Source organism: Pararge aegeria, chromosome 7, assembly GCF_905163445.1.
Source record: "Pararge aegeria chromosome 7, ilParAegt1.1, whole genome shotgun sequence".
In the NCBI taxonomy this organism is placed as follows: domain Eukaryota; kingdom Metazoa; phylum Arthropoda; class Insecta; order Lepidoptera; family Nymphalidae; genus Pararge; species Pararge aegeria.
This window is the reverse complement of record NC_053186.1, coordinates 13,643,691-13,668,933: the sequence shown is the minus strand read 5'-3', so window position 1 is coordinate 13,668,933 and position 25,243 is coordinate 13,643,691. Positions and strand designations below refer to the sequence as shown.

Genomic DNA, 25,243 nt, shown 5'->3' with positions numbered 1-25,243 from the left:
TAGAAGTCTCGTTTGGCGTAGGATAGGTGTAGAACTTAAACCTTCCACACGAATTGATCGGCTTCTTTTCGAGCGTTGGTGAATTCAAGCTCAAAAGCTGGCCGCTTACGACTTCATTCTCGTTTGTTTCTGTTTTCCAAATGTCCCAAGAATCGTTTAATTTCTCAAGTATTTTCTTAGCCCAGGGAAATAAACTTTTGTAACTATGTATATATTTTTCTTGATTTAACTCAAATCGTTTATGTTGCTTTCCAGAGCAAAAAATAATCATAAAAAGAAGTGTTATGATAGTGCCAAGCGCAAGGTTTGCTGATTGATTAAGCTGAGCATAAGTGATGAATTTCTTAATTTAAAGGTTAATTGGAAGTAGCCAGCTTCAAAAATGATTGTAAATGTTGATGTAGGAAAAGAGCAACTACTGAGTTTCTTACCGGCTCTTCTCGGTAGAATCTGCTTTCCGAACCGGTGGTAGAGACATTACAAACAGACATGCTGGACGTTTCAAAAGTGCTTATAAAGTAGGTCTACTTGAAATAAATGAAATTTGAATTTTGAAAATGTACAAACACACTTCCACATTTATAAAAATAGTATGAATTCACCAAATTAACCTTATATGTTGTTTTAAATCTTCCGCTTAAACTGAATACAGTACTGGCACATTCAAGAGATTATAATGAGAAGAGTCTTCTGAATTGTTAGTTCCAGACACTTTCGACTTATGTTTGCTACGTTACTCAACTGAAATCGCACCTCGTAAAAGGGGGCCATCATAAAATGGTGGCGTTATTAGCCCTCAGTACATAATCGTTCCGTGAATCAAAGCGCGGCGAAAACGTATTTGATTGTACTGATAAGTAGCTTTTGCAAATTACGCCAGCCATGTTATTTGTTTTCTGTCACCCAATCGCAGAGTTTATGTAGAGTTTGCGAAGTTGTATATTTTATAGTTGATTGCGTGTGTTGTGAAGTATTTATAAAAATCCCAGCTTGTATATATTATACGTGATAGGTATATACATACTAATCTAAAGAGTACAATAAAAAAATACATAAAAGCTTGCGGCCTTGGAGTTCCTAAGTTAGTTGTTCCTAAGTCTCTAGTTGTAAAACTAACAACTTCTGTTCTACGACTTTTTTAGAATTAATTATTTCTAAATTTTGTCTGGTCCGGTAGGAGGCTTCGGTTGTGGTTAGTTACCACCCTACCGACAAAGATGTGCCATGATGGGATGGTTACGGGCTAACCGGATAGGGTATGGCAGTTACCTACTTTAAACCTATAGCACTTATCAGTTTCTACGCGATATCGATTACTAACAAGACCCGTTGATGGGTTAACCATTCACGAGGTTGGGCTAAACCAATTTACTAACTCCGAACTGGTGAAAGGCTTTTTTTACCCAACGTAAAAACGAGGTTTGAAGCTAAATTCTTTTGCTTATAAGTGATTCTCTAATAATTACAGTTCAAGTAGATCGACTTTAACACATTGATACGTAAAGAAACTGAAACAATCCTGTCCAATCCGACGTTAAGACTCTCCAAAGAGAAAACCAATACAGAATATAATAAAAAAATATTAATTATTTTTATTGCTGTTTTGCTAAAAAAAAGAAGGTTCTCAATTTTTTTCATTAAGTTATCAATGAATTCATTTCTATCAAGAAATATATCTTTCTTTTGATAGATACCTAATTATTATAAGAAATGCTGCATAAGAAACCAATCTCCTAATTACCTTGCGGTTTTCACGAAGCTTGCCCCCTAGTATCGTCCCATCGAAGTAACTTATTTGTATAAAGAAAATTACTTAAAGATTAAAAGATCCCTGATGTCCACTTGCATAAATTATTGTGCCCGAAGTCTATCAAAGAGATAGGCCTCTTTTGTGAAGGAATGAATCGGGGAAAATTAATTTGGGATATTTTTCGAGGCCCATTATAAACGTTATTATGAATTGGGACGTATTGACATTTTTCTCTTTTGATGTGCCCCGTGGAATATAATAACGTATTTGTCTTTGAAATTTTTTGTATCTATTAATATGATTTCTTTTTAGCTTTACTTTAATTGAAAAATTGTAAATGAATTTTTTGATGCTGTATTTTAGAACTGTATGTTAGTAAGACGGACGGTAATCGGAAAATTCGGTCAAAATTGATACCAGTCTTTGAACAATGCACTTTATACAAATAGCTCTTAGTCGTGCTGGCTACACGCATGCACAGTAACCTAATTTTTTTTTTAATTTATTACTCTAAAAAGCATTTCAGAAAATTCTTTAGAACAGAATACTGTTCAGTTTCGGTTAGTTTTCTAGCGTGTTCTATCTTCAAAAAGAGGACTAATAAAATATAGGCAATTTTGTATTCGGGATAATGAAAGGAATCTAACGATAGGCCCTACATCCGAATCTATTCAGCTAGGTATCTAAAAGTAATAAATGCACTCACTCACATACATATACATACATGCATACATACACTCTTTGCACTCTTTTTTTGGGTAGTCGTGTTAAAAAAGTACATGTAATACTAAACTTTATGCATTTTTTCTTCATCATCATCATATCAAGGAATTTACTGGCCTACTACAGGGCTCGGGTCGCCTCCCATAATGAGAAGGGGTTAAGGCTTTCGTCCACCACGCTGGCCCAGTTCGGATTTCGTAGACCACACCTTTGAAAACCAGGTCAACAGGTGCCATCACGTTTTCTTAACTTCACAGTTGAAGCAAGTGATTTTTTTAGAAAAGTTAGAGGTGCGTGCTCGAACTCGGCCCTCCGAAAGTGTAGTCGAAATGCTACCCACTGAGCTACCACTTCCATTTTTTTCTTTTATACCTTTTAATATAACCTTTATTATGGAGATTGCAGTTTGTAGAATATAAAACAAACTTGCCTAGTTACTAACACGATTTAGCAATCGCATCGTCAAGTTTGGTGGTGTATTTTGGATTTAGTGATTTGAATGGACCTTAAAAGCACCTAGCTCCTCGTGAAAGGCAATGCTTTGTGACCTTTGTGTTTGTGGGTCCAACCGTACCAGCTATTGCGTATTGATGTACCGACATGAGGCCATAGAGGCGATTAGGGTAAAAGGTAGTCTGATACATATTAAATACCTATTGTGATTGGAAATGGGGTGGCGTTTTAACGCAGGGTATAACGTTTTGTTTTTAGTACGTATGTTATTACTTTTAGAACGTCAAAGTACTGAAATGCGCGACTTAATGATCGTGATTAAAACCATCTGATACTTATAGATTTTTTTTTTCATGTCAAATTCAAATTTCAAATTCAAATTCAAAATTTCTTTATTAATGTAGGCCTATCACAGGCACTTATGAAGCGTTCATACATATTTGTTTACATAATTGTAACGGGATGGTGATAACTTCGTTCGCCAACTGAAATCTAATCAGCATCTATGTCAGCACGGCTAGCATGGGCAGGAGACAATTATCCCGCCGGGAAAAGGATAACAATGTTTATGCTGCCAGCTATATCTGTGCCAAACTCCATCAGAAGCAACGGCAGATTTAAACATTGGCAGAGTTTTGTAATATCAAAAATTATTGGAATCGATTAAACCAATGAAACTATTTTCCAATTTCCAACAAATTAATACAACACAGATAAAATTTGATTCGCGGAATTACAATTCATTAAAACTGAGCTTATGCAAATGTAATTCCCGACATACAATATTTGGTTATTAGAATCTAAAATTAACAGTTTAATCTTCAAAGCGCATATCTGGAAAATAACATTGTAACTTTTCAATCGAGTTCCATAGAATCCGGTATTAATGATCCACAATGGATCTGCCATTGCGGTGCAAATTCAGTTACGCAAAGCACCCCGCGATGAAAGGGTTTAAATCAGCAACAATCGAATCGACAAGCGACCTAAAAGTTATGTAGCTAAAGTTGAATTTTGCCCAACCGGTTTATACCTGTTACATCAAAGACAGCTAACTCAGGATGTGAGATTGGAATTCCTGATCTGACTAGTAATAAACTTGCTCCAACTTTAAAGAGATTTCAAAAGAACGTATAAAGAAAGCGAAGATGTTGTTATTAAAATCGGCGTGGACGGAAGAAAGGGGGATTTATTTAAAGTGACACTCATCCAATACCTTCTTTTAAAGATGGCCGACTTATTTATTTCTCTTCCAGACAGGTGCGATTGAAACCGGGATTTAGCATTTTAATATTGTTATTCGGTACGTTGTATGTAATACATACTCAATAGATAGCATCAATTTCGGTTCCGAACTTTTTAATGGAGAAATGAAACCCTTATAGATTCACATTATTGTTTCTTCATTAAAGATTTGACGTATACATTTTCTCTACGTAGAAACTTCAGGTCGGTGACGGACCAACCTGTTAGGAGGTATGGCAGTTTTAATAAACCAGTACCCCTAGTGGTGTGGTTTACACGGCATTGTACAAAAAAGTTAACCGCCGCCACAAAATGATTAAATATTTTTTCACTACTCCCTCAACAAGAGTATCAAATGAAAGGGTTGAACTAGTCGATTATTATACACTAGGTATTTAAAATTTTAAATACAAGATGGCTGCCACCAAAATAGCGAATCATTATTTTTTCTTGCAGAACTCTTTAAATATGGATATTAAATTAAAGGTCTGCACTATGAGAATAATATAAACTATATTAAAAGTCGGGGTTTTATTAAATTTTTCATATAGGTACCTATATAATGTTAAATCGATATAATAACACATTTCGGAGAGACGTATTACTTAAATTGCTTATCGAAACGTAGGTACTTAGCATTTAACACGTTAGTACCTACGTTTACTTAAAAGCATTGCGTGCACATTATATTAAATTAATTTATTATCTACAAAATAAACTCATTCAAATTGATATTTATATGAATTTTAATTTTGTGCCGCGTTTTATCAGTTGTTTTCATGAATAATTATGTTAAATGATGTTACTTTTTTATAGGAGAGCATTAAGTTGTTTATTTTTTATTGCATTTTAGGAATTTGTATTTTGAATTCTTTTTTTAAATTGGTTGGGCCTGAAAACATCATCATATTAACCTATTACCGGCCCACTGCTGGGCGCCGGTTTCCCACACATGAAAAAGATTTAGGCCGTCCACCAAGATGGCCTAGTGCGGATTGGTGGAAGCCACACGCCTTTGAGAACATTATATAGAACTCTGAGGCATGCAGGTTTCCTAACGATGTTTTCTTTCACCGCTGAAGCTAGTTATATTTTAATTGTATGAAACGCACATAACTTAGAAAAGTTAGTGGTAAATGCTGGGATTCGAACTCAGCCCCCGAAAGTGAAGCCGAAGTCATAACCACTAGGTTATCACCGCTTCTGAAAACGTACATAATTATTTTCAGAAGCCATTCCTGTTTACAGTTTATGTTCTCTTTATGTGAAAGAAACTCTTTAACTATACTAATATAGCTTTTGGTTTAAAATATGGTTACTACCTGTGCATAAACTTTAGTTGATGACAAAGACGTAGGTAGTTTATCTGTGATCAATTTTAATACAATTTATTGCAAAACGGACGTATAGGTTCTTGTCAGGTTCTTAGCTGTTAAATTTTACTGTAGGCTGTATATAGAACACTTTAAGCGTGTTATTTATGTGACCATTTTTTACTAAGATTTTTTTTTAAATTTTCAACTCCAATATATTGGACTTGAAAATTTTAAAAAGTTTCAAAGAACTTTTTGTTTCGTGTTTATAACAAAGTTCCATTAAAAAGTAAATTCTCACATACCGAGTGCTGAACAGACAATGCGAATGTTTAGATAGAAAAGTATTTAGATCTCTCCGCCGGAACACTGAACAGAGCACCCTGTTTGTTATTTTATTAAGTGTTCCGATACGCGCACATTTATTGTAATGCCCGAACGTACATTACAAAGCGTGTTTATTTTAAATCCAAGTGGTGCGCGGCGGTGCGTTTTTCAACTAAATGTTGGTGGATGATTCACACTGACGAGGAAGACCATCAGGCCGAAAACCAAGATGGTGGGATAACAACAATATCATGGTAGTATATATAGCTTCGCATAGTTGGCCCATGGCCGAAATGCTTTGATTACTGTCATGTGATAGACGAGTAAAGAGTTGAAATCATACCAAAATCTTAACAGATTTGTGGGCTGGGGATTTAATTTTGAATTATCACAATTCACTAGTGATTACGCCTATGTCCATCAAGCCGAGGTGTTAAGCCTACTGTCCATGTAATTAGGTACACTTCACCGGAAACCACGCACTTCACTGGCCACCTCGACAGGCACAGAAATGCTCTAGGTATGCGACAAATACGCGTCACGGTAGTACTCCCCGGATGAGCTATGTCACAAAAAGTTCTATTGCCACCACTGAAATAACGAAGATATATTTTTTATTTTATTTTAATTTGGTTGCATTGAAAAGCCAAAATTTTTAATTATTGAAAAATACCTTCGTTTTTCTTCTATCATTTATCGATTTAAATTTTTTTAATTCTTAATAATGTTTAATTATTAAAAACAGAAACAAATTATTATTAGTTATTTTTTATTATTAATTGGATATAAAATTATTTAAAATCTACGAGTTTTATTGCAGATTGCCCTAGTTTTGTATAATTATTTAGTTTAAATTGAATTTTTGCATAGGTCCTATTAAATTAAGTAGTTGAGTGTTTACGAGTCACAAATAATTATTGTAACACCAAAATATGTACCATATTCTATCTAGCGAATAAAGTAATTCTATTAAGTATATTCTATTCTATTGACTTCCAAAACCATTATTGAAAAAGTTTTTAAGCACAAAATCAAAAGGCCAGTCTTCTTTATTTGGATTTGGAATGCTGTGTGAAGCTACCTTCGGCAATCAAATGTTCGAGTCAATTCGTTCAAGCGTCTTCACCGGTGCGATTGTATTGAAGTAAATATTTACGTTTGACCGCACATTGTTAGCGAAAGGTTAATATCTCTGTAAATAGACGCACGTGGCGATCGCGAGCGCTGATTGACGCCTCTTTATATAGACAATCTGAACTATGGAATATTAAATAATATTTATATTTGGAATATTAAATAAATGTTTTGTTATTTACCTAATTACTTAAGGGGTGATGGCTGGCATCACTCACAAATAAATAAAGATTAAAAAAAAAACTGTATTTATATAGTTACCACTAAACTCAACGACGTTTCTGGTGCAGTGATAAGCGTGGAAATTTTCGGAATTTATGACCAAATTTTTCTGGTCTGTTCTCGTTCGGTCGTGGCTTGTTACCCTCCTACGGTTGTACGGTTCAATACCATGACACATGCCATACCATACCCAAATGGGAGTAGTCACAGTCCACCGCCATCTAGTCTGCATCATTAGGTACCTACTTAGGTACTAATAGGTGAGATTATAGTCAAGGGCTAACTTGTAGTGTAACGTAAACTCTAATTGTAATTATTTGGGTTCACATTAACATGGTTTTATATGTGCCTGGAATATTAATTTAAAAAGAAAAAAAAACACCCGGCTAAGTTTGTTGTGGGCTTCTTCTTAGACCAGGACTCATTTGTAACCTTTAGTTTTAAGCTTACGAATATGGTTATCGCCATCACCTCACTACCGTTTATTCTCATGTAATGTAGATACGCATCAAAAGTGTCACCTATGGGCCTACTTGAATAAAGATATTTTTGCCTTTGGCTTTAATATGAGAGCTTCTGAACAAAACAAAAATAAAAATGCACTAAGGTGGTCTTGTCGCTAATATTATCTCGAATTTTAAACTTGGTACTTTCTTGATATCAATGATAGTCAGTTACTACATAGGTATAGGTATATCAACACAACTGATACCACTGAGTATGAAAACTTTGTACAGTTATTTCTCTTAAAGTTTTAATCCCAAAAAAAATTTGTAAAATGTGAAGTATTTTATAACCATACATATCTGTTACTCCGTCTGTTTCCGAAGAATTTCACAAAAATAATGTTAATTTTTAATATAAGAATGTGTACCTACAAGCAATCAACGTCGATCATCGTAGCTATTACATTGTTTTATAAACAACAAACAAATGAGAATGAAGTTTTAAGTATGAGAGATAGTAGTAGGTACTGATGTCGATACATTTTGATGGACTAACGTCTGTCATCGATGACAGTAAGAGCTTGCAGATAACTCGATTCTTCTTATAATACACTAGCGTACCCAGCCCGCTTCGCCGGGCAAGATTTTGCTTTATTTTATTTAAACAATAAACTTACATAATTAAATTTTTAATTGAACTCATAATATATCAAATCATTTACTTCTCTCCGTATTCATTCTCTTCTATTCTCTTCTCGTGCGGGTGAAGATCATTATCTACACCCTTGTACTTACACCCAACAATAGAATATCATCATAGTAAATAAAAGCTGTATTTGACAGTTTGACAGTACAAAAATAGGAGTGCTACGATCGTCACCAAACTTTACAGGATTACTCGCCAGGTCAATCCGGAGATTCCCTGAGAGTTTCATTGAAATCGGTCCAGCCGTTTCGGAGCCTATACGGAACATACCCACACACTATCTCTTTTATATATATAGATCGATTACATTTTAGTAGTAGTAGAGATTTTGTGACAGAGCTCGTCCGGCAATAACATTGCTGCAATGCCGTGTTCCGGTCTAAAGGGCTTGGTTGCCGGTGTAATTACAGGCACATGAGATATAATACCTACGTCGCAAATTGATGGACACGGGGCGGCATGTTGCGGGACTTGCTCCTTGCTTCTGCATATCGTTAGAGAAAAGTACAGTTTTTTTTTTAAGAACCCACCACCCTGGAGAATTTGATGATTTTTCCAGGAATCTTTGCGAATATCTCTTTACCCCCCGAAACCCCCTGTATACTAAATTTCATGAAAATCGTTGGAGCCGATTTCGAGATTCCAATTATATATAAATATATACAAAAATTGCTCGTTTAAAGATATGAGATAAGATATGAGTTAAAATTTTGTAATGTTTTATTTTAGGAAACTGACCCCTCAGTGTTCTTTAAATTTTAAGTGCACCATGATAGTTTCCTGAAAATTTCGATGGAGTCAATAAAAAAAATTTTCGTTTATGTATCTCGAAGCACAAACTCTGAGAGTTCTGGAAACCATAACCACTCAAAAATCGCCGCATTTAACTATCCCAAACCCAAATATTAAATATATTATGGTTGAAAATAATTAAAAGAAATTCTGAGCCCTCTCCATAAAGTCTATGTTAACTTTGTGAATTTTCATTCCGGAATACTGATACAGGGAGATAGGAAGCTAAAAATTAAAAGTTGCCTTCCAGACAGTTTGAGCTGGTGTAATTGAAGGAGACTCAAGCTAACCGGCCGGATGGGGGTAACAGGCGAGTTATCCGGGTAACAAGTATCCGGGTAACAAGCGAGTTTTACCCGGCTGTGAGAGCCGCCCGGGTAACGAGCCTAAGACGTAACGATGTGCAACGGAGCGCGGGATGCGCTTTTGTATTTTTTGCATTTAGATTTTCGCGTTCCATTCGAAATGCGAAAGCAAGTGGCAAAGTATCCTTGTCTGTGGCAGAATAAATACCAATCGTGTATCTTACTGAAGTACGTTTTAAAAACTGCCTTATGGAAATGGTAAACATATATTATAATACTATTTTCTACCAGAAATCTTTCTCCGTCCACGCTACACACCTATGGAACTCACTAGGTACCTGAACATATAAGACACTGCCGATCGGTGCACTCTTTTAAACACAATGCGAAAAAGCATTATCTATCGTTGTCACATTCTATTTTCGTTGACAACTGCTAACGTATCGATTAACGAATTAAGGTAGGTATACAATTTATTAAACGTCAAAATAAAAATCTTTTATCGCAAACTATTTCTCCCTTGTTACGCTCTTTCCCCGGGGGATTAAGGCTGGCGTCCATTAGCGACAAAGGACAGGTGTTGCGTCCGCGTACGCTAAGCTTTATTAATCTTTTCTCTCAGAGGTTTCGCACTTTTGTGGTATCCATTGAAGTGAACGGCAAATCTTAATGCACTACTGTAATAGTATAAGTAATATTAAAAATAATAGGGTATTTTTGTTATCTCATAATGAAAAAACTGAAAACTTATGTTCGTCTGTCCGTATTTCAAAGCGATTCACACTATTAACCAGTTACCGGCCCACTACGAGTCCCCTCTCAGAATAAGGTGGGTTTAAATCGTAGTCCACCAGGCTGGCCAAGTGCGGGTTGGTGGACTTCACACATCTTTAAGGACTCTATAAAGAACTCTCAGGTCTGCAGTTTACTCACGATGATTTTCCTTCACCGTTAAAGCAAGTGATATTTTAATTGCGTTAATTAAAAGCAAAGCAATTATTCCACGCAAGGGATACCACGGATAGTGCCGCCCTGTGACCATCAACTTAAGGTTTCAAGCCTCATGCGACCGGAACACAGCATCGTTGGCAGCCGAATTAAGTATGGCGGGAGTAGGTACTTCCCCGGTCGAGCTGTCACTAAGAGATCTAACAATTATTAAGCCCTTACGCAAGTACTACTTGATTTAGATCAGAAAAACAAATGGCCCATTAAGGATTTATTTTTTAAGATTAAGTGCCAACCTTCGGGCGTGCAAGAAAAAACGAGTGTGGGTGTGGCGAAAACAATTTTATGATATTATAAAGTCACATAACACGATATAAAGTTACACTATTAGTATAGAAGCATATACAACCACTCCACTTTAGTAGTGTTTCTCTTGTAACACTTCACTTTAGTAATGTTCTAAAATTTACCGTAAAATGGGGGAAATGAGAAGTTTATGTGTACCAATCCAGTGCTCCATAATGGGATTTTCTCATTAATTGCTTAATATTCTTCAGATAATATTCAGATCTTTTTCTCATAATTGCGTAGAAGTGATCAACGTGATTCTCCGCAAACATTTTTGATGGACTACAGAAGCGCGGCAGCCCCAACAAAACTCTGAAGCCATTATCATTTGTGACTAATGGATATAAAAATAATAAATGACATACTTACATAAAACATTCGACTGAGGGTATGGAGAAGATTGTTTACATCGCAGGGATTTCACTGACACATTTTGAGGAGAAAAACTTTGACCTGTCTTTTAACGAGGGTCTAGAAAGAAGAAGAAGAGCTCTTGATTGACTAAGTCCGACAAAACCAGTCTTGTAGGTAGACTTTAATGAAACTGAAACAAAAGTGGACGAATACGCAGCAATAGCTACGCGTAATAGAAAATAATTCGTTTTATTTCACAAAACGACGTAATAACCACTTTGAATTACGTCAAAATATCCTCCCGTCCCTAACTAAATATAATTTTAGCTGCGAATAACTCTGTTTATTATTGCACGGCTATTTATAATTAAAAACACAAGTGTCTATTCTTGATCCGCGATTCCATTATACGTTTGTACCTACGTGGTTTGTTTAAAAATGTGGTAAATTATAAGATTGAATGCAGAGCCACATAATGACTCTCAAACAGACTATCGCCCACAAATCTTGACGCTGGAAAGAATATCGGGGATAAGAGGATTACATTTTTACGACTACCGTCATTCACATAACTTTAAACTTGCACATTGGATAATAGTAATAAAACTTTCATATATTTTTAAGACAGAAAACAAAATTTATGATTACTCAGCTATTTATATAATTAAAAAACGTAATGTTCCATTATATATGACAACGTAATACCTACGTGGAATATTCTCATAAATTCTCTTTCACGAGAATTTTATTTGTATTAATACACAAGATTACGTAGAACTCCTCAAGATTGGGGTAGATACCTTCAAATATTTTAGATGCATAACCATAGTTCACAATACCATTGGCTGCATTTATGAATAGCAAAGGCGAAATTCAAAAACGCCCCAGTAAAAAAAAAAAACTACCCTAAAGTACTGAATATATTAAATAAATAAGTCTAACTTAAATAAGAAATGTATCTTTTTCGAACTGGTACAGACAATGACTGTATTTTTTACTCAATTTTTCCTATTGTTACACGGATATATCCGTGAACCTGCAACGTAGCTTAAATAACTCTACTAGTCCTCTCTCCCATTATTACTACTAAAGAATCAGATACGAGATCGAATACTTCATGAACACACTCACCTATACTATATTCTGTAAAATAATGTCTACGAAACCGACCGACCACCGTATTTTATTAGGCTAAAAAAATGCTATGTCCGTACAATGCTAACGCCATTATTTCCGCTGTCTAACGGAAAACAAAAAATAAACAGAAGAGTACGCAAGGAATAAAAGAAACGCTGAAGTGGGACGAGCATCCGGGTAGGTAAGAACCAAAGAGGCAAGACAGGAGGTGGGCATAAAGGGGTGGGGGGGAGGATACTCACGGGAGTTGGTCTGTAAGCGTCCCTCCGGCTTTGGGGTCGCCTTTGTTTATCGTCTCTTTATTTATTCAACCTGATACGCTCTGCTACGTTGTTTTTACAGCTAATAGGCTTATTTATGGAGTTACGATATAGATATGTATACTGCTGTTTGATTTTTGCGAATGGTTACCTTGTATGTACGCTTTTCATATTGATAATTGACGGCCCAAGCACTGATGGTACAAGCGACATGGTAAGTGGGAAATGATTGCCATATTAACAGAGCAACACCTAGCAGCCAGGTAATGCCAGGAAAACGTCATTCAATGATCCAGAAAGCGCTCTTTCATTTTATAAATTCTCATTATACCTAGTAAAGCTTTTTAGTTATTTTTGTTTCCGAATACTTTTTTATTTAATTCATATTGTAGATAAAACAAGATGTAAAACAAAATTCGATAAAATTCGAGAATAGATACCTAACCTCAATATTATGGACAGCAATAAAATATTAATTAAAGAAATATTTTTTTATAACTTCCTTTGTTAAGTTTTAAAAAAAGCTACGTTGTAAATCAGCAATTAGGTTCGCGCCACATCACAGACATTTCAACGAAAGTTCTATCATAGTCAACGTTTAACAAAGCAATTTTAGACTTCCGGTGTTTTACGGGATTTTACGTTCATATTAGAATAGAAACACGTTATATCAATTTTATGTGTGGAACAAAGAAAATTTATCACGTGTCAGCCATCAGTCAATAGCTATGTTCGTAAAAGCCTGTTCGAAGTAATATTAGAAAGAGCCTTTATTTTATTAATAAAACTTTATTTTACTTTTGAGAATAAGATAAAGATTTTAATTGAATTAATAAAAATTTGAAGCTAAAATAAGTACGCCGATTGATTTTCATTAATTTTGAATTAATTTATGGCTATGACAAATCCGTAGGTAAACAGTGGTAGTAGGTATATAAATAATAAATTCTGGGTTCTAGGCGGTTTTTATGAACTTTCTAACTATTATTATATTCTTATCATAAAAATAATGAAATCATTTTAGGTCAAAGTTAATAGATAATTCGGTGCCGTAAATAAAAAAAAGAGAAATAAACCAAAAGTTTATAAATCTTAAATATAAGGGCTTTCAAGTTTCAAAAAACGAAAAAAAATAATTAACTAGCATTTTTGACGATCCAAATTAGACGAGCTATTAAGAGCCACCCTCGTGATTCAAAAGTGCAAACAATCAAGTTTGAACACTCAAAAAGACAAAACTTCGAAGGGGTGGCCCTTGCAGTTCACAGTTCTGATAACCGCCAACTAGGGTTGCCTTATTTTTTTTTCTAATAATATAAGAGAGCTGATTTCTATTAGAGTCAAATAAAACCTTACTACCCAGCCGTGGGTAGTAAGGTTTTATTTGACTTTTAATAGACAGGTCTCGCAAAAGACAGACCCTTTTGTCATTTTAAATACGCATCTGATTTCAAATATTATTATTATTATATTGGTTTCTTCAAATCAGAGTCACTCAGCGGGCGATGGAGATAGCCATTCTCGGAGTATCTCGACGATATCAAATCAGAAATGAGGAGATCCGAAGAAGAACCAGAGTTACCGATATAGCTCAACGAGTCACGAAGCTGAAGTGGCAATGGACGGGGCACATAGCTCTGAGCAAGGATGGACATGGGGTTCCAAGGTGATGGAATGGCAGCCCTGCACTGGTAAAGGCAGCGTTGGTCGACCCCCTACCAGTTTCACAGACGATATTAAGCGCGTCGCAGGTAGCCGCTGAAACCAAGCGGCACAAAACCATTGAATTTGGAACTCCCTACAAAAGACCAGCAGACGATAGACGTCAGTCTATTGTTTGATATGATGATGAATATTTGTTGTCCTATTGTTGTTCTTTACCACCTTTACACAAAGTGCCAAGAGTCAATTTTTTTTTTAAATCTAAACACACCGCATCAAAACCGCATCAGCTTTCAACTTGAATGTTAAAAAAAGTGATAACAACTTTTCGATGCTGTGACAACCCTACTGAATTGTGGTTTCTTCAAATTAGCGCCACGGTTTCGCCGCACGGCGCCCTGACACGTGCTGACTTTATTATAGCTTTAATACTTCAAACTTCAATAATCGTATTCATTGGAAAAGGACTACTTTTTGATGCGAATCAATTGTGTTTCGGTAGTTTCTTTTTTTGCGTGGGGTTAACGGTTGTTAGTAGAGAATTGGAAATATTTGCGGTGCGTATAAGAAATGAAGAAGCAAAGAGCCTATATGTTTCCATGGAATATCAACTACGATATGGAAAATCTCTTTGGCATGGTTTCCTTGCGATGTTCTCCTTCTCCAGAAAAAGTTGTGGCGCGTGTCGGTCATCGAACGCGGTTTCCCAAGGTAGGCTGCTTTCTTTTCAACTTTGAGAAAATTTCAACTGGCTACACGGAAGAATAGACAGAATTTGTAGACCAGTCACATATACGAGGTACCTTGTTCTGGTGGGAGGCTTCAACCGTGGCTAGTTACCATCTTTCTGAAAACCCGGTACGATGCCGTGTAGAAACCGATACGGGTAATCTAACTTGGGTCTAATATAACTGTCATAACCTAAATAGATTAGCTCCCGATACAATCTTACACTGCATCTGGTGATTCCCGTTACCACCGAGTAAGCTTGATTCCATCAATCCAAACGGGCCAGCGTGGTGGACTACGGCCCTTCTCCTCTCCCCTTCTCCTGGTGGGAGGACACCCTTGCCCTATAGTGGGCCGGTAATTGGTAGATATGATGATGATAATGAAGATTGCAGTCAAGGATATTGTAATGGGTTAAAAAAGATGAACAAACAGATCAGTTTTAGTTATTTATGCACATAACCAATTAAATAAGCAAAAAAGGTATTTTATTCCTGAAAGAGAAAGGATTCTAACCTATTTTATTATTATTATTTAACTCTTTATTTGTACACCACAATGAAGTTAGGAAAATAAAAAAACAAAAGAAATACAAAGACAGAAGTAGAATACAAAAGGCGGCCTTATCGCTAAGTAGCGATCTCTGCCAGGCAACCTTTGGATTAGGACAAGATGAGAGAGAGCGGACAGGTGGTGTAAAATTATTATAAACGTACATTCAAATAGCTAAATACAAATACATAAACAAAATTGCACAAATAAGAAAAATATAATAAATAAATATAAAATAATAAACTAATATATACTCAATCATACATATATGAACATATAGATAATAAAAATAAACATAATCAAGGTATAATAAATGTCGTCATTATAGTGCAAGATAATATGCTTTCACCGCGTTTTTAAATGTTTCAAGCGATTTTGCCTCACGTATATTTAGTGGGAGCGCATTCCACAACTCAATAGCTTGCACTGTAAACGAGAGTTTATAGAACTTCGTCTTGTGAAAAGGCATGTGAAGTGTCAGCATACGACATGATCTCAAATCAGCAGGCAATCCTACAAAATCAAAACCTATGACTTTTGTAAGAAAGTGAACACGAAGGAATCGCTCATAAAAATCAAAAGAAGTTTTACAAACATTTTGACAACCACCAATTAACTTGTCAGATCCATCGTGCCACTTGTCGGCGCACAAATTAGCAGATCGCCGCAGGAGATCCTTGCTCCGATGGGTGAGTCGCGATTTTCAACTGATGCTAATCTAACATTGCGGTGATTATGCGTTTGCGGTATAAAGGATTCCCCACGTTTTCATCGACTTTATTATGTTTTGGCAGGAGTTTGTCAGGCTCCTCCAGTTTCTGATCATTGATAAAGTTTTCTTAAAAAATTGGTAATAGACTTACTTTTAACTGCTGAGGTGATGATGTGACCGAAAATTAAAAAGACACATGATGTGTTCTTTACATTTTCGGTTTTTTAAAAACGATTACTAAAAAAACCATACAAATGATGAGTAGGTACTTTAATTTAAAATCATAATATGATTCTCCGTAATTAAAGCATAGCATAGGCGTGATTTTTAAAACAAATATATTCCCTATTTAATTCCATGACATGTTGCTATCATTTATTTTTCTTGAAAATTTCTGGCCCGACCAGAAAACCGAATCCATATAGGACTCGATTCCCCCCTGTTTCATATTTAAATGTACCGACCACTAGGTAAATAGGCAATAGTCGAATTACCTTTTCAAACAATAAAAAAGATGTGGGGGTTTGGCAAAGCATCCTGGCTACACCTAATTCAGAGGCAGCAAGAATGCATTTAAAGTATAGAAAACGATGGGGCACACTCTAACGAAGAGAAGACCCGGAATAAATAAAAAATAAAAAAACAATAAAACGTTTCGAACAATATAACGTATAAAATACTCGTTACATTTATGCCAAATCACTTTTATCAAACTCGGTAATTGCATATGCCTTAACCCTTTTAACTATACCTACTTAATGTTACAACTAATCTGCGGCCCCATCGGCCCGTTGATAAAAACAAGTCATGGTATTGCAATGTTATAATTAATTCAAGGCATTATTGTGCAATCTGGTCTCGATATTAAAACGCATTTTAGTATTCCTATCAAAATCAGTAGAGTCGTCATTGTTGCTAAAAATTTTCATTGCGTCTTAGAAATCAACTTATTACTCATAAATGTCTTTGCATAGTAATAATTGAATGACTTCAGCACTGTATTTAAACCAGCGCTTATAAATATATAACACTTCGCAGGGCATGCTAGGAACGGAAAACGTCCTACAAAGTTCCGCCATGTGTCCGGTTGCCGGTAACCTGACGCCTCAGGTTACGGCAACGCCTTTCAGAGCAGAAATAAGCATGGCGGTCTTATTAACTTCTTCGGCCGAACTCGGTCACAAAAACCTCTGCTTCTTTTAAACCATAATTAAAAGACGACATTATCAATCTACATCGTTCCATTTTCGGTTTCCAAATCTTGTCTATTTCTTTACTATTTTTTTCCCATATCACGAACAAAAAACAAGCAAGTTTCGTAGGTAGAGCTCTGAAACTCAAATTAGATAAATTGCAAAAGTCGGCTTTTCCAATAGCTCGCACAGTATATAGGGATAAAACCTGCCCTTATGCTAGTACTATTAGGCAGGTTTTATATTGCTCTACTAGTAACTATTATAAACGTATACCGATAACAATTTAAAAAATAATTATTTTGTACGCGGTTGTTATTCGCCCACAACCTTCCGCTTGTCGGTCATCAAGCAAACGAAGGCCTCAATCAAAGCAGCTCCGTCGTTAAATTCACTTTTATTAAAAATATTGTGTTTAAATTTCGAAATTAAAATCTGTCATAACGACATGACAGCAGGAAACTGCACAATCGAGGAAACTTTTCATGTTATCTACAGCGAACATAACAGACAAGTTCTGTGAATTTTAAATTATCTAATAATGAAATGGTTTCAACACAATTAATAAATAATTAATGCTGCTTTTATTAGGTGCCTAGTTCAGTTGCGACACACTACGCCTGTCTTTAGAAGTAAGACCTCTTGATAAACTCGTTACGGTCTCTTCCTCAGTTAAGGATTTTGCACTATACCCTAAATGTTGGATCACAATAATTGGAGTAATAATAATATTAGAAGGAATGCGCTAGGTTTTCTTATATTCATTATCAATTTAATTACATTGTCTTTGACATTGTCAGACTAAGTTACATCTTCGCAAATAAGCCGATTGCGTTTGTCAAGCAAAGTTGATCTAAGCTGGTACTATAGTAGTAGTAGTTGAGCTTTTGAAAGTGCTCGTCCTGGTAACAGTAAAAGTCACTACCGTCATGCTTATTTCTGCCACCAAACATTATACTGCAATTCTGTGCTCCAGTTGAAGGTCGTGTTTGCCGATGTAATTACAGCCACATGAGGCTTAAAACCTATGCCACAGGTTGATGGACACAGGACAGAACTTTGTAAGATGTATTATATGCATACCCTTCGACAGTTTTCCTCTTACAATCAGGTGGCCCATCTGCTTGGTACGCCGTCTACTGTAATAAAAACCTAAGCGCGAGTACCTATAACTTATATTAGAATATATAGAGATAATCCCTACTAATATTATAAATGTCAATGTAAGTTTGTTTGTTACGCTTTCACGCAAAAACTACTCAACCGATCCGCATGAAACTTTGTACACATATTCTTGGAAGTGTAATAAGTAATATAGAATACTTTTTATCCCGACATTAAGCTCGGATCCTTTGGGAGAGGGGATGAGTGTTTGACGATTTTACACTATAACTCAGACAAATTATAACCGATTTAAATAATTATTGTTGTACTATAGATGTCATAATATGTGTTTAATTTTGCCCAAACTGTGGTTGGAGATAGAGGAACTCCTCAGCGGACAGCAGCAAACTCCACATTTAAGGCTTAGAGATACTGAATACTTTAATTTTTTTTAGATCTACAACTAAATTTAATGCCACATCAAAAAACAAAATCAAACGCAGACAAAGTCGCGGGCAACAGCTAGTATTCTATATAAGCCTTTTCCTGTAATAAAAGAAACCAGAAATTAATCGGTTTATGAATTAAAATCATGATGATGAAATTAAACATAAAATAATAATATAAAATGAGATAGGTTCGGCTCCACTCGTCCCGTAGCCGGGATTGTGCATTAGCGATTCATTTTGATATGTCATCGTACAGAATGCACCGCCTGCGTTGCGCTTTGTTCAGCCCTACACGCCGCTCAACGCCTATTGTTGTCCCTTTTATAATCCTACATTTAAATTATCAACACATCAACGCATCGTACCAATAAGTAGGAGGGTAATGTCAGTTGCCTGTAAACAAACCACATTCGTCTCTTTGTACGCGGTGAGTTATTGAGACGGTCATCATATGGCAACATTCCCCCAAACATACCTGTAAATATAGCATCTAAATGAAGAGGGTTTACCCATAATCACCACGCTGGGCATACAGGTTGGTGATAACAGGAAACGGTTAAAGAGAGGACGCTGCTGCCCGTTATTTGCTTTATACCCTTAGTTTGTGTAGAACAAGGAGAAATGATATATTTTTTTTTAACTTATTCATAGTCTGATAACTAAAATTCAAAAAAATTAAATTTAAAAGAATAATTCAAATAACTAAAACTATTAAAAATTTGGAGTACTTATGGTTTCGTAGTTACATCTTGTAGGAGAAGGAACTCCTAAACCCAATCGGTCTAAAGAACTTAAAGGTCTTTACTAACATTTTCAATAAGAGTCAAGCTCTGGCCAGACCAGGCATAATGCAAAAAATAAAAACATCATTCTAATCAGCCAATAAATAAACATCGACAGCTGTTACCGTTCAATTGATTACATCATTCTTTTTTTAAGACGGATAAAAACCATTTTATCATTGTTACGCCTATAAGCTGGAAGACTAGTAATTTATGCTACACCAGTCGCCCGCTCACAAATACACAATCTAAATGGAATCCTAGAATAATATATCTAGGAATGAGGACATGTCAACCAGTGACAGTAAATATTATGATTTCACCCAAGATCTTGCATCTCTACGTCAATGTGACGTCCGTTTCATTATACAGCTTTCGATATATTTCCACCAAATCCATGCTTACCACTACACTTCGACCTAAATACGACGGCAGTTAGGATTAAAATCGCCTTTCAAAGATTCAGAAATCAGGAACGTACTATTTTGATATGGGCGCCGACTTTTTAAATTATGTCACGGCATGTCCGGTCATCTCTGATCTCTTTGTCAGGTCTTACTACGATTTTGTAGTCTTCAATCGAAACGTTTCTGATCTACACCTAAACCTAATCTTGACTTTCATCTCGATCGTTAGAATGTGGCATTAATGCTCTGACAATAGCTTAATGACGATTTATTGGTGGCCTAAAGTATTAATGTGCATCTTTGAAATGTTGAGAGACGCGTAATCTCTTAAGCGGAGACATTATTATATGAAATGCACCGCTAGAGTGCCAAGGACGCAGTGACAGATGGTGTGTGTTTACCCAGGTTAATAATAGCAGCGGCCATCTTTATTGATCGGACATCGGCGCGAACGCTCACCAGTCACCACGTTACGCCAGATCACGCCCAACAGTTTCTATTGGCACGGCAACCATCGACCTAACCGCTTAATGGTATCACTCTATCTCTCCTGTACGAATATACATTTTCATGTATCATTTACGATGGTCCGGCTCACGTGCGCGGTAAACAATAAATTGTTACGTCGCACCTGGCCACCTCCATCAAAATCGAATTTTTATGTCATCTCCTAACTTCTTCACGTTAATACAGCTATTAAAACGTGGAGGAAACGCCAAAAACACGGTCAGTTGTAAAACTTTAGCATCCATTGCTAGGACATCTCCGCGAAGCTATTAAATAAAAGTCTTTTTACATTAGATAAATCGCGTACGTTATTCGGGAACATCTGTCCCTTGCCGATTACATCCATACATTATGCTCGGTTTGTTGTTTTTAATAAAAAGTTTAATCCGTTCGGTTATGACGGCAATTTGTCTGCCGAATGGAAAAACTTGGTCGATTACCTACCAGTGGCGCTCCGGCCTCCGATATCGGCATCGGGTACCTATTACAACCGCACCACGCTTTTTATTCGTGCGATTATGTCATCCTTATTTATGTATTCGCTTCTGTCTTCCATTAGCGATCTTTCTTTTTATCTTCCTGGTTATATTTCACTTAAACGAACGCTGCCGGAGACATTTTAAAGTGAATCGCCATAACCTTTTGTAGTTCCCGATCCCTTTTCATAATTTGCACTGAATACTAAGATGTCAGGACGTACGACTCATCGAGGTATTTGGTTTTCATCACCTTATAATATCGTGCGATGTACAACCATTAACAGTTCAATACTGTCTTAATGAAGAGCCGATAAAATGTATATTGTGGTATTCGTCACTACTTCCAAGCAATTAATCCAGGGTTTCTTTTTTTGGTACAAGTTTATGGGTGCAGAGATTTAGTGCAACGTCCCTCAGTTGATTTGTGCACACAACTTAGCACTCTTTGTCACGGCAGGAGTTTAAGTGTGCAATATATCGTGAGGAACAAATTTCTCGAGGAAAGATCTCTCATTTAAGCGATTTACAAAAGTATCTCATTCTGCTGAATGATTGTTCCTATTCGAATACTTCTTTTGTGCTGTGATAAATTGTACTGATTCGAGGAAGGCAGCAACATTTAAGACGGCATTTTAACTTAAGTGCTTGAAGGGGAAAATGTTTATGCGAAGTTAACAATGTATTTAATTGACGAGTTTAAAGACCGTGAGATTAATGAAACCTCAGGAATTTGAAAATCCTGATGCATAATTCGATTATAGTATTATAGTTTTGTACTTACGCTTTAGTTGAAAAGCGATAAAGGTCTATCAGTTTATAATTTTAACATTGTCAACTACCTTTGCCAATTCAACCTTTTCTGTTCCTAATTAAACTTTTTTTAAATTTCCCTCTTTCTCTTTTTGTGCCTCTCCACTACTGGAGGTTGGCTGTTACTTCAGCGAACTTCTCGCGGTCTTGCGCCTTAATTAGTCTTGCATTTAAGATAAAACAATTACTTATTATTGTTTTTTTTCGTAGAATATCGGAACAGTATCAGCAGAACTGGAGCTACAAAGACTTCAGCAGGAGCATTTACGGAGACAGGAGATGGTGAGGCGCGGGCACCTATACCCAGGCCCTCCAATGGGCCTGATCCCTCTTCTAGAGCAGATGCGGCCGCAGCCACCCCCACCACCTAATGTAAGCCTATTGTGAACTTTAAAAGCTTGATAATCTGTAAATCGGCTGTACCTAAATTTTTGGCAGTATTCCTTCAGTAACTATTGGTCAGACTTAATAAGAAAATGTAAACGTGTTTGCAGAACAGACAATAACTTTCAATAACAACTAAGAACTCAATCATCTAAAGAATAATTTCATTAAATATTCGAATAGAAAATGAAGACAATATAAAACATTAGCTAATATCCTATTCGGACTTTAATTGACATCATATTTATTTGTTATACTGACCTTATTGTTGTTAAATAAACTTTTTCAATTAATCCAAAAAAATAATAAACCAAAATCCAGGAGAGACGTCTTTTGCATTAGTAGGGATATTTTTCTGCTTTCCTTACGTGACGTCTGGTTACGGAACGCAGTGTCCCTGGAGAAATTCAGCATCAGCATCATTCCTGAATCATCAAAACGAAAGCTCAGTCAAGAGGATACACGATGGTCATTTCTAATTTTACTTGAAGTATTTATTAATTATTTATTTATACTCGATCAAAATGGACGACGGATGAGATACAACTAGGTAGCTCCGAAGAGCGGAAACATCTAATTATTGTGTTACATAAGCATCACCGGTTTCTGCAATTAGTTATAGAACAACTTTCGTTTGAAATTATTAAGTTGGAATTCACATTCTTGTGAAATCGACGTCTCCTCAACCGTTGGATGTCCATTGTTGGACATCGGTTACTATAACCAACCAACATAGTATTGTATAACCAACAAAGTATAGTATAGGACATCCAACAAAGTATTATACGTAGTGAACAAAGTACTTCATGTGATTTTCTACGGAGTTTTGATGCTTTCTCCAAGCGGGACACTGTGACTCAACGTCATGAAGTAGTCTGACTATGGAAGCAATAAGTTATTATCTACGGGATAGTAGATTTGAAGATCTTGAAGATCTTACTCGCTAGAATCACTTCTGAAGATACACGCTACATCATATTTTGCTTTCGTAAATATTAATTTTATGTAAGCGTTTATGGACTCAAGAAGTAGTCACATCAGGAGTTACGAAATCATCGTTGTCTACCCCCATGTCTTGGAAGACTCACTATCATATTATGATAATAATCGTCAAAACCGTGGGGGGTTAATGTTTAAATTTTTCTCCTATGACAGATAAGAGGCTTGCCAGCTTAATCTGTTATTTCGGTACTGCATTACGCATCAATACTAGACCTGAATAACTTTATTAACAAAGAAGAAAAAAGAAACATGGTATTTAAATTCCTCAGTATAAATATTTTCATATTTTAATGAGCCATCGTGATTGTTGGCATCCCATTTATCATAATATCTATGTGGGTCAGGAGTTTGCAGATTTTGGAGCGGTTTCAATGTGACTGGCGACGATTTTGTGGATTGTAACAAAGTAAACAACATGCCACTGGCGAGTAATTTTAAACAAGGTTTTTTTAATTATGTCTTTAATTGATAGGTGAATTAAGAATGCCATTTCGTATCAGTGGCGAGTCTAAGCTCTGAATCCCCCTTTTCTATAAGAAAAAACCATAAGGACGATGCCCGGAAGAGGGACATCAGTAAGCTATGGATCACGACACAGAGATAGATTGTGTAACTGTAAATTGAAAATCAATTAATTCGCTGTAAACTGTAAAAAATGGTTTACGTATTAGAAGATATGATCTCGCATTGACTACAGAGAAGGAAGAATGAGTTTGCTAGAAAAAATACAGTTCCTGTGCCAAAGACAATGCGGAATACCGAAGATGGGTTGCGTTCATTAATGACAACATATGTGATTGCATAAATTTAATATAACAGTGTGCCTTTGATCATTGCAGCATATTAATCATAGTTACGATTATTTGAAGGATAACATAATCCAATAGACTTTTTTTAATACCTTATTTTTTAAAGTACCCTCTGTATAGGAATATTTGAAAAAATAACGTTTTAACGTTTAGTTTTCAGCCATGCTTTATGATATAACCTCTTTTTTCAGGTGGTACAAAGCCCCGCCTGGCCAGCAACGGCTCAGCTGGCGCAACTAACAGCCAGCGCTCGTTCCCCCCCACCTCAAGACCCGGACACACCCCTTAACCTGAGCAAGCAGCGCTCCCCATCCCCCGCTCCGCCTATGATGATGCAGAGATTCGTGCCATACCCTCCAATGGAAGAAAACAGCCCATACAATATGAAGAAAGATGACGATTATAATGCGGTTTGCAATAGTAAGTACATATATATTTATTAAATATTTTGGTCTCTATGATAGCCTAGTAGGTAAAACTTCGGCCTGCTTGGAGACCAAGAGACCGAGAGACTTTACAGAGTAACTTGTGTTTATTCAATTGAATACCGCTTGCTTTAACGGTGACATCAAGCGAGTCGCTGGGAGCCGCTGGAGGCAAGCGGCCCAGGACCGTGTATTGTGGAACTCCCTACAAAAGACCTATGTCCAGCTGAGGACGTCGATTGGTTGTCATGATGATGTTTTGACGGTGAAGAAAAACAACAAACATGTGGAAACCGGCAGGCCTGGAATTATATATATGTGTATGCAGGGTCATCCTCAGAAAAGGTAGGGTTTCAGGGCAGTAGTCCACCATGCTGGCCAAAGTGCGGATTTGAAGGTTTCACACACCCTTGGGAACGTTATGGAAAACTCTCAAACATGCAGGTTTCCTCGAGCTAAAGCTAGTGATATTTAATTGCTTAAGTTAAAAACGCAAAAAAATCATAAGTCAGCGATGGGGGACCGAACCCGGTCTTCCCCGAAAGGGAAGCCGAAGTTTAAAGATCTAATCTAGTTTAAAGATTTAATCTATCCGTTATAATTTTATCATAAACTACTCAAAACAAAATACCTAGGGCCCACTACATTTTTCGACCGTAACTTATAAATGCATAAAATTATGCTCTTTTTTTAATAGGGTATGTTAAAATAGAGATTTTTAAATTGTCTATACGCAATAAATTGCGAAAACAGTTGATTTTGTTTACTTAAATA

The 25,243-nt window shown here is 36.2% G+C and overlaps 1 protein-coding gene across 3 annotated transcripts in view; it reads left to right on the top strand.

The window, feature by feature from the left end:
• The window catches only part of LOC120625178 (transcription factor SOX-5), a 272,598-nt gene that overhangs the window by 236,364 nt on the left and 10,991 nt on the right, over nucleotides 1–25,243 (top strand). For all 3 annotated transcript variants that reach the window (XM_039892159.1, XM_039892158.1, XM_039892157.1), the window contains 2 exons: nucleotides 22,060–22,221; nucleotides 24,236–24,464. In XM_039892159.1, coding sequence (XP_039748093.1) covers nucleotides 22,060–22,221; nucleotides 24,236–24,464 — 391 coding nt within the window. The remainder of the gene's footprint in view (nucleotides 1–22,059; nucleotides 22,222–24,235; nucleotides 24,465–25,243) is intronic.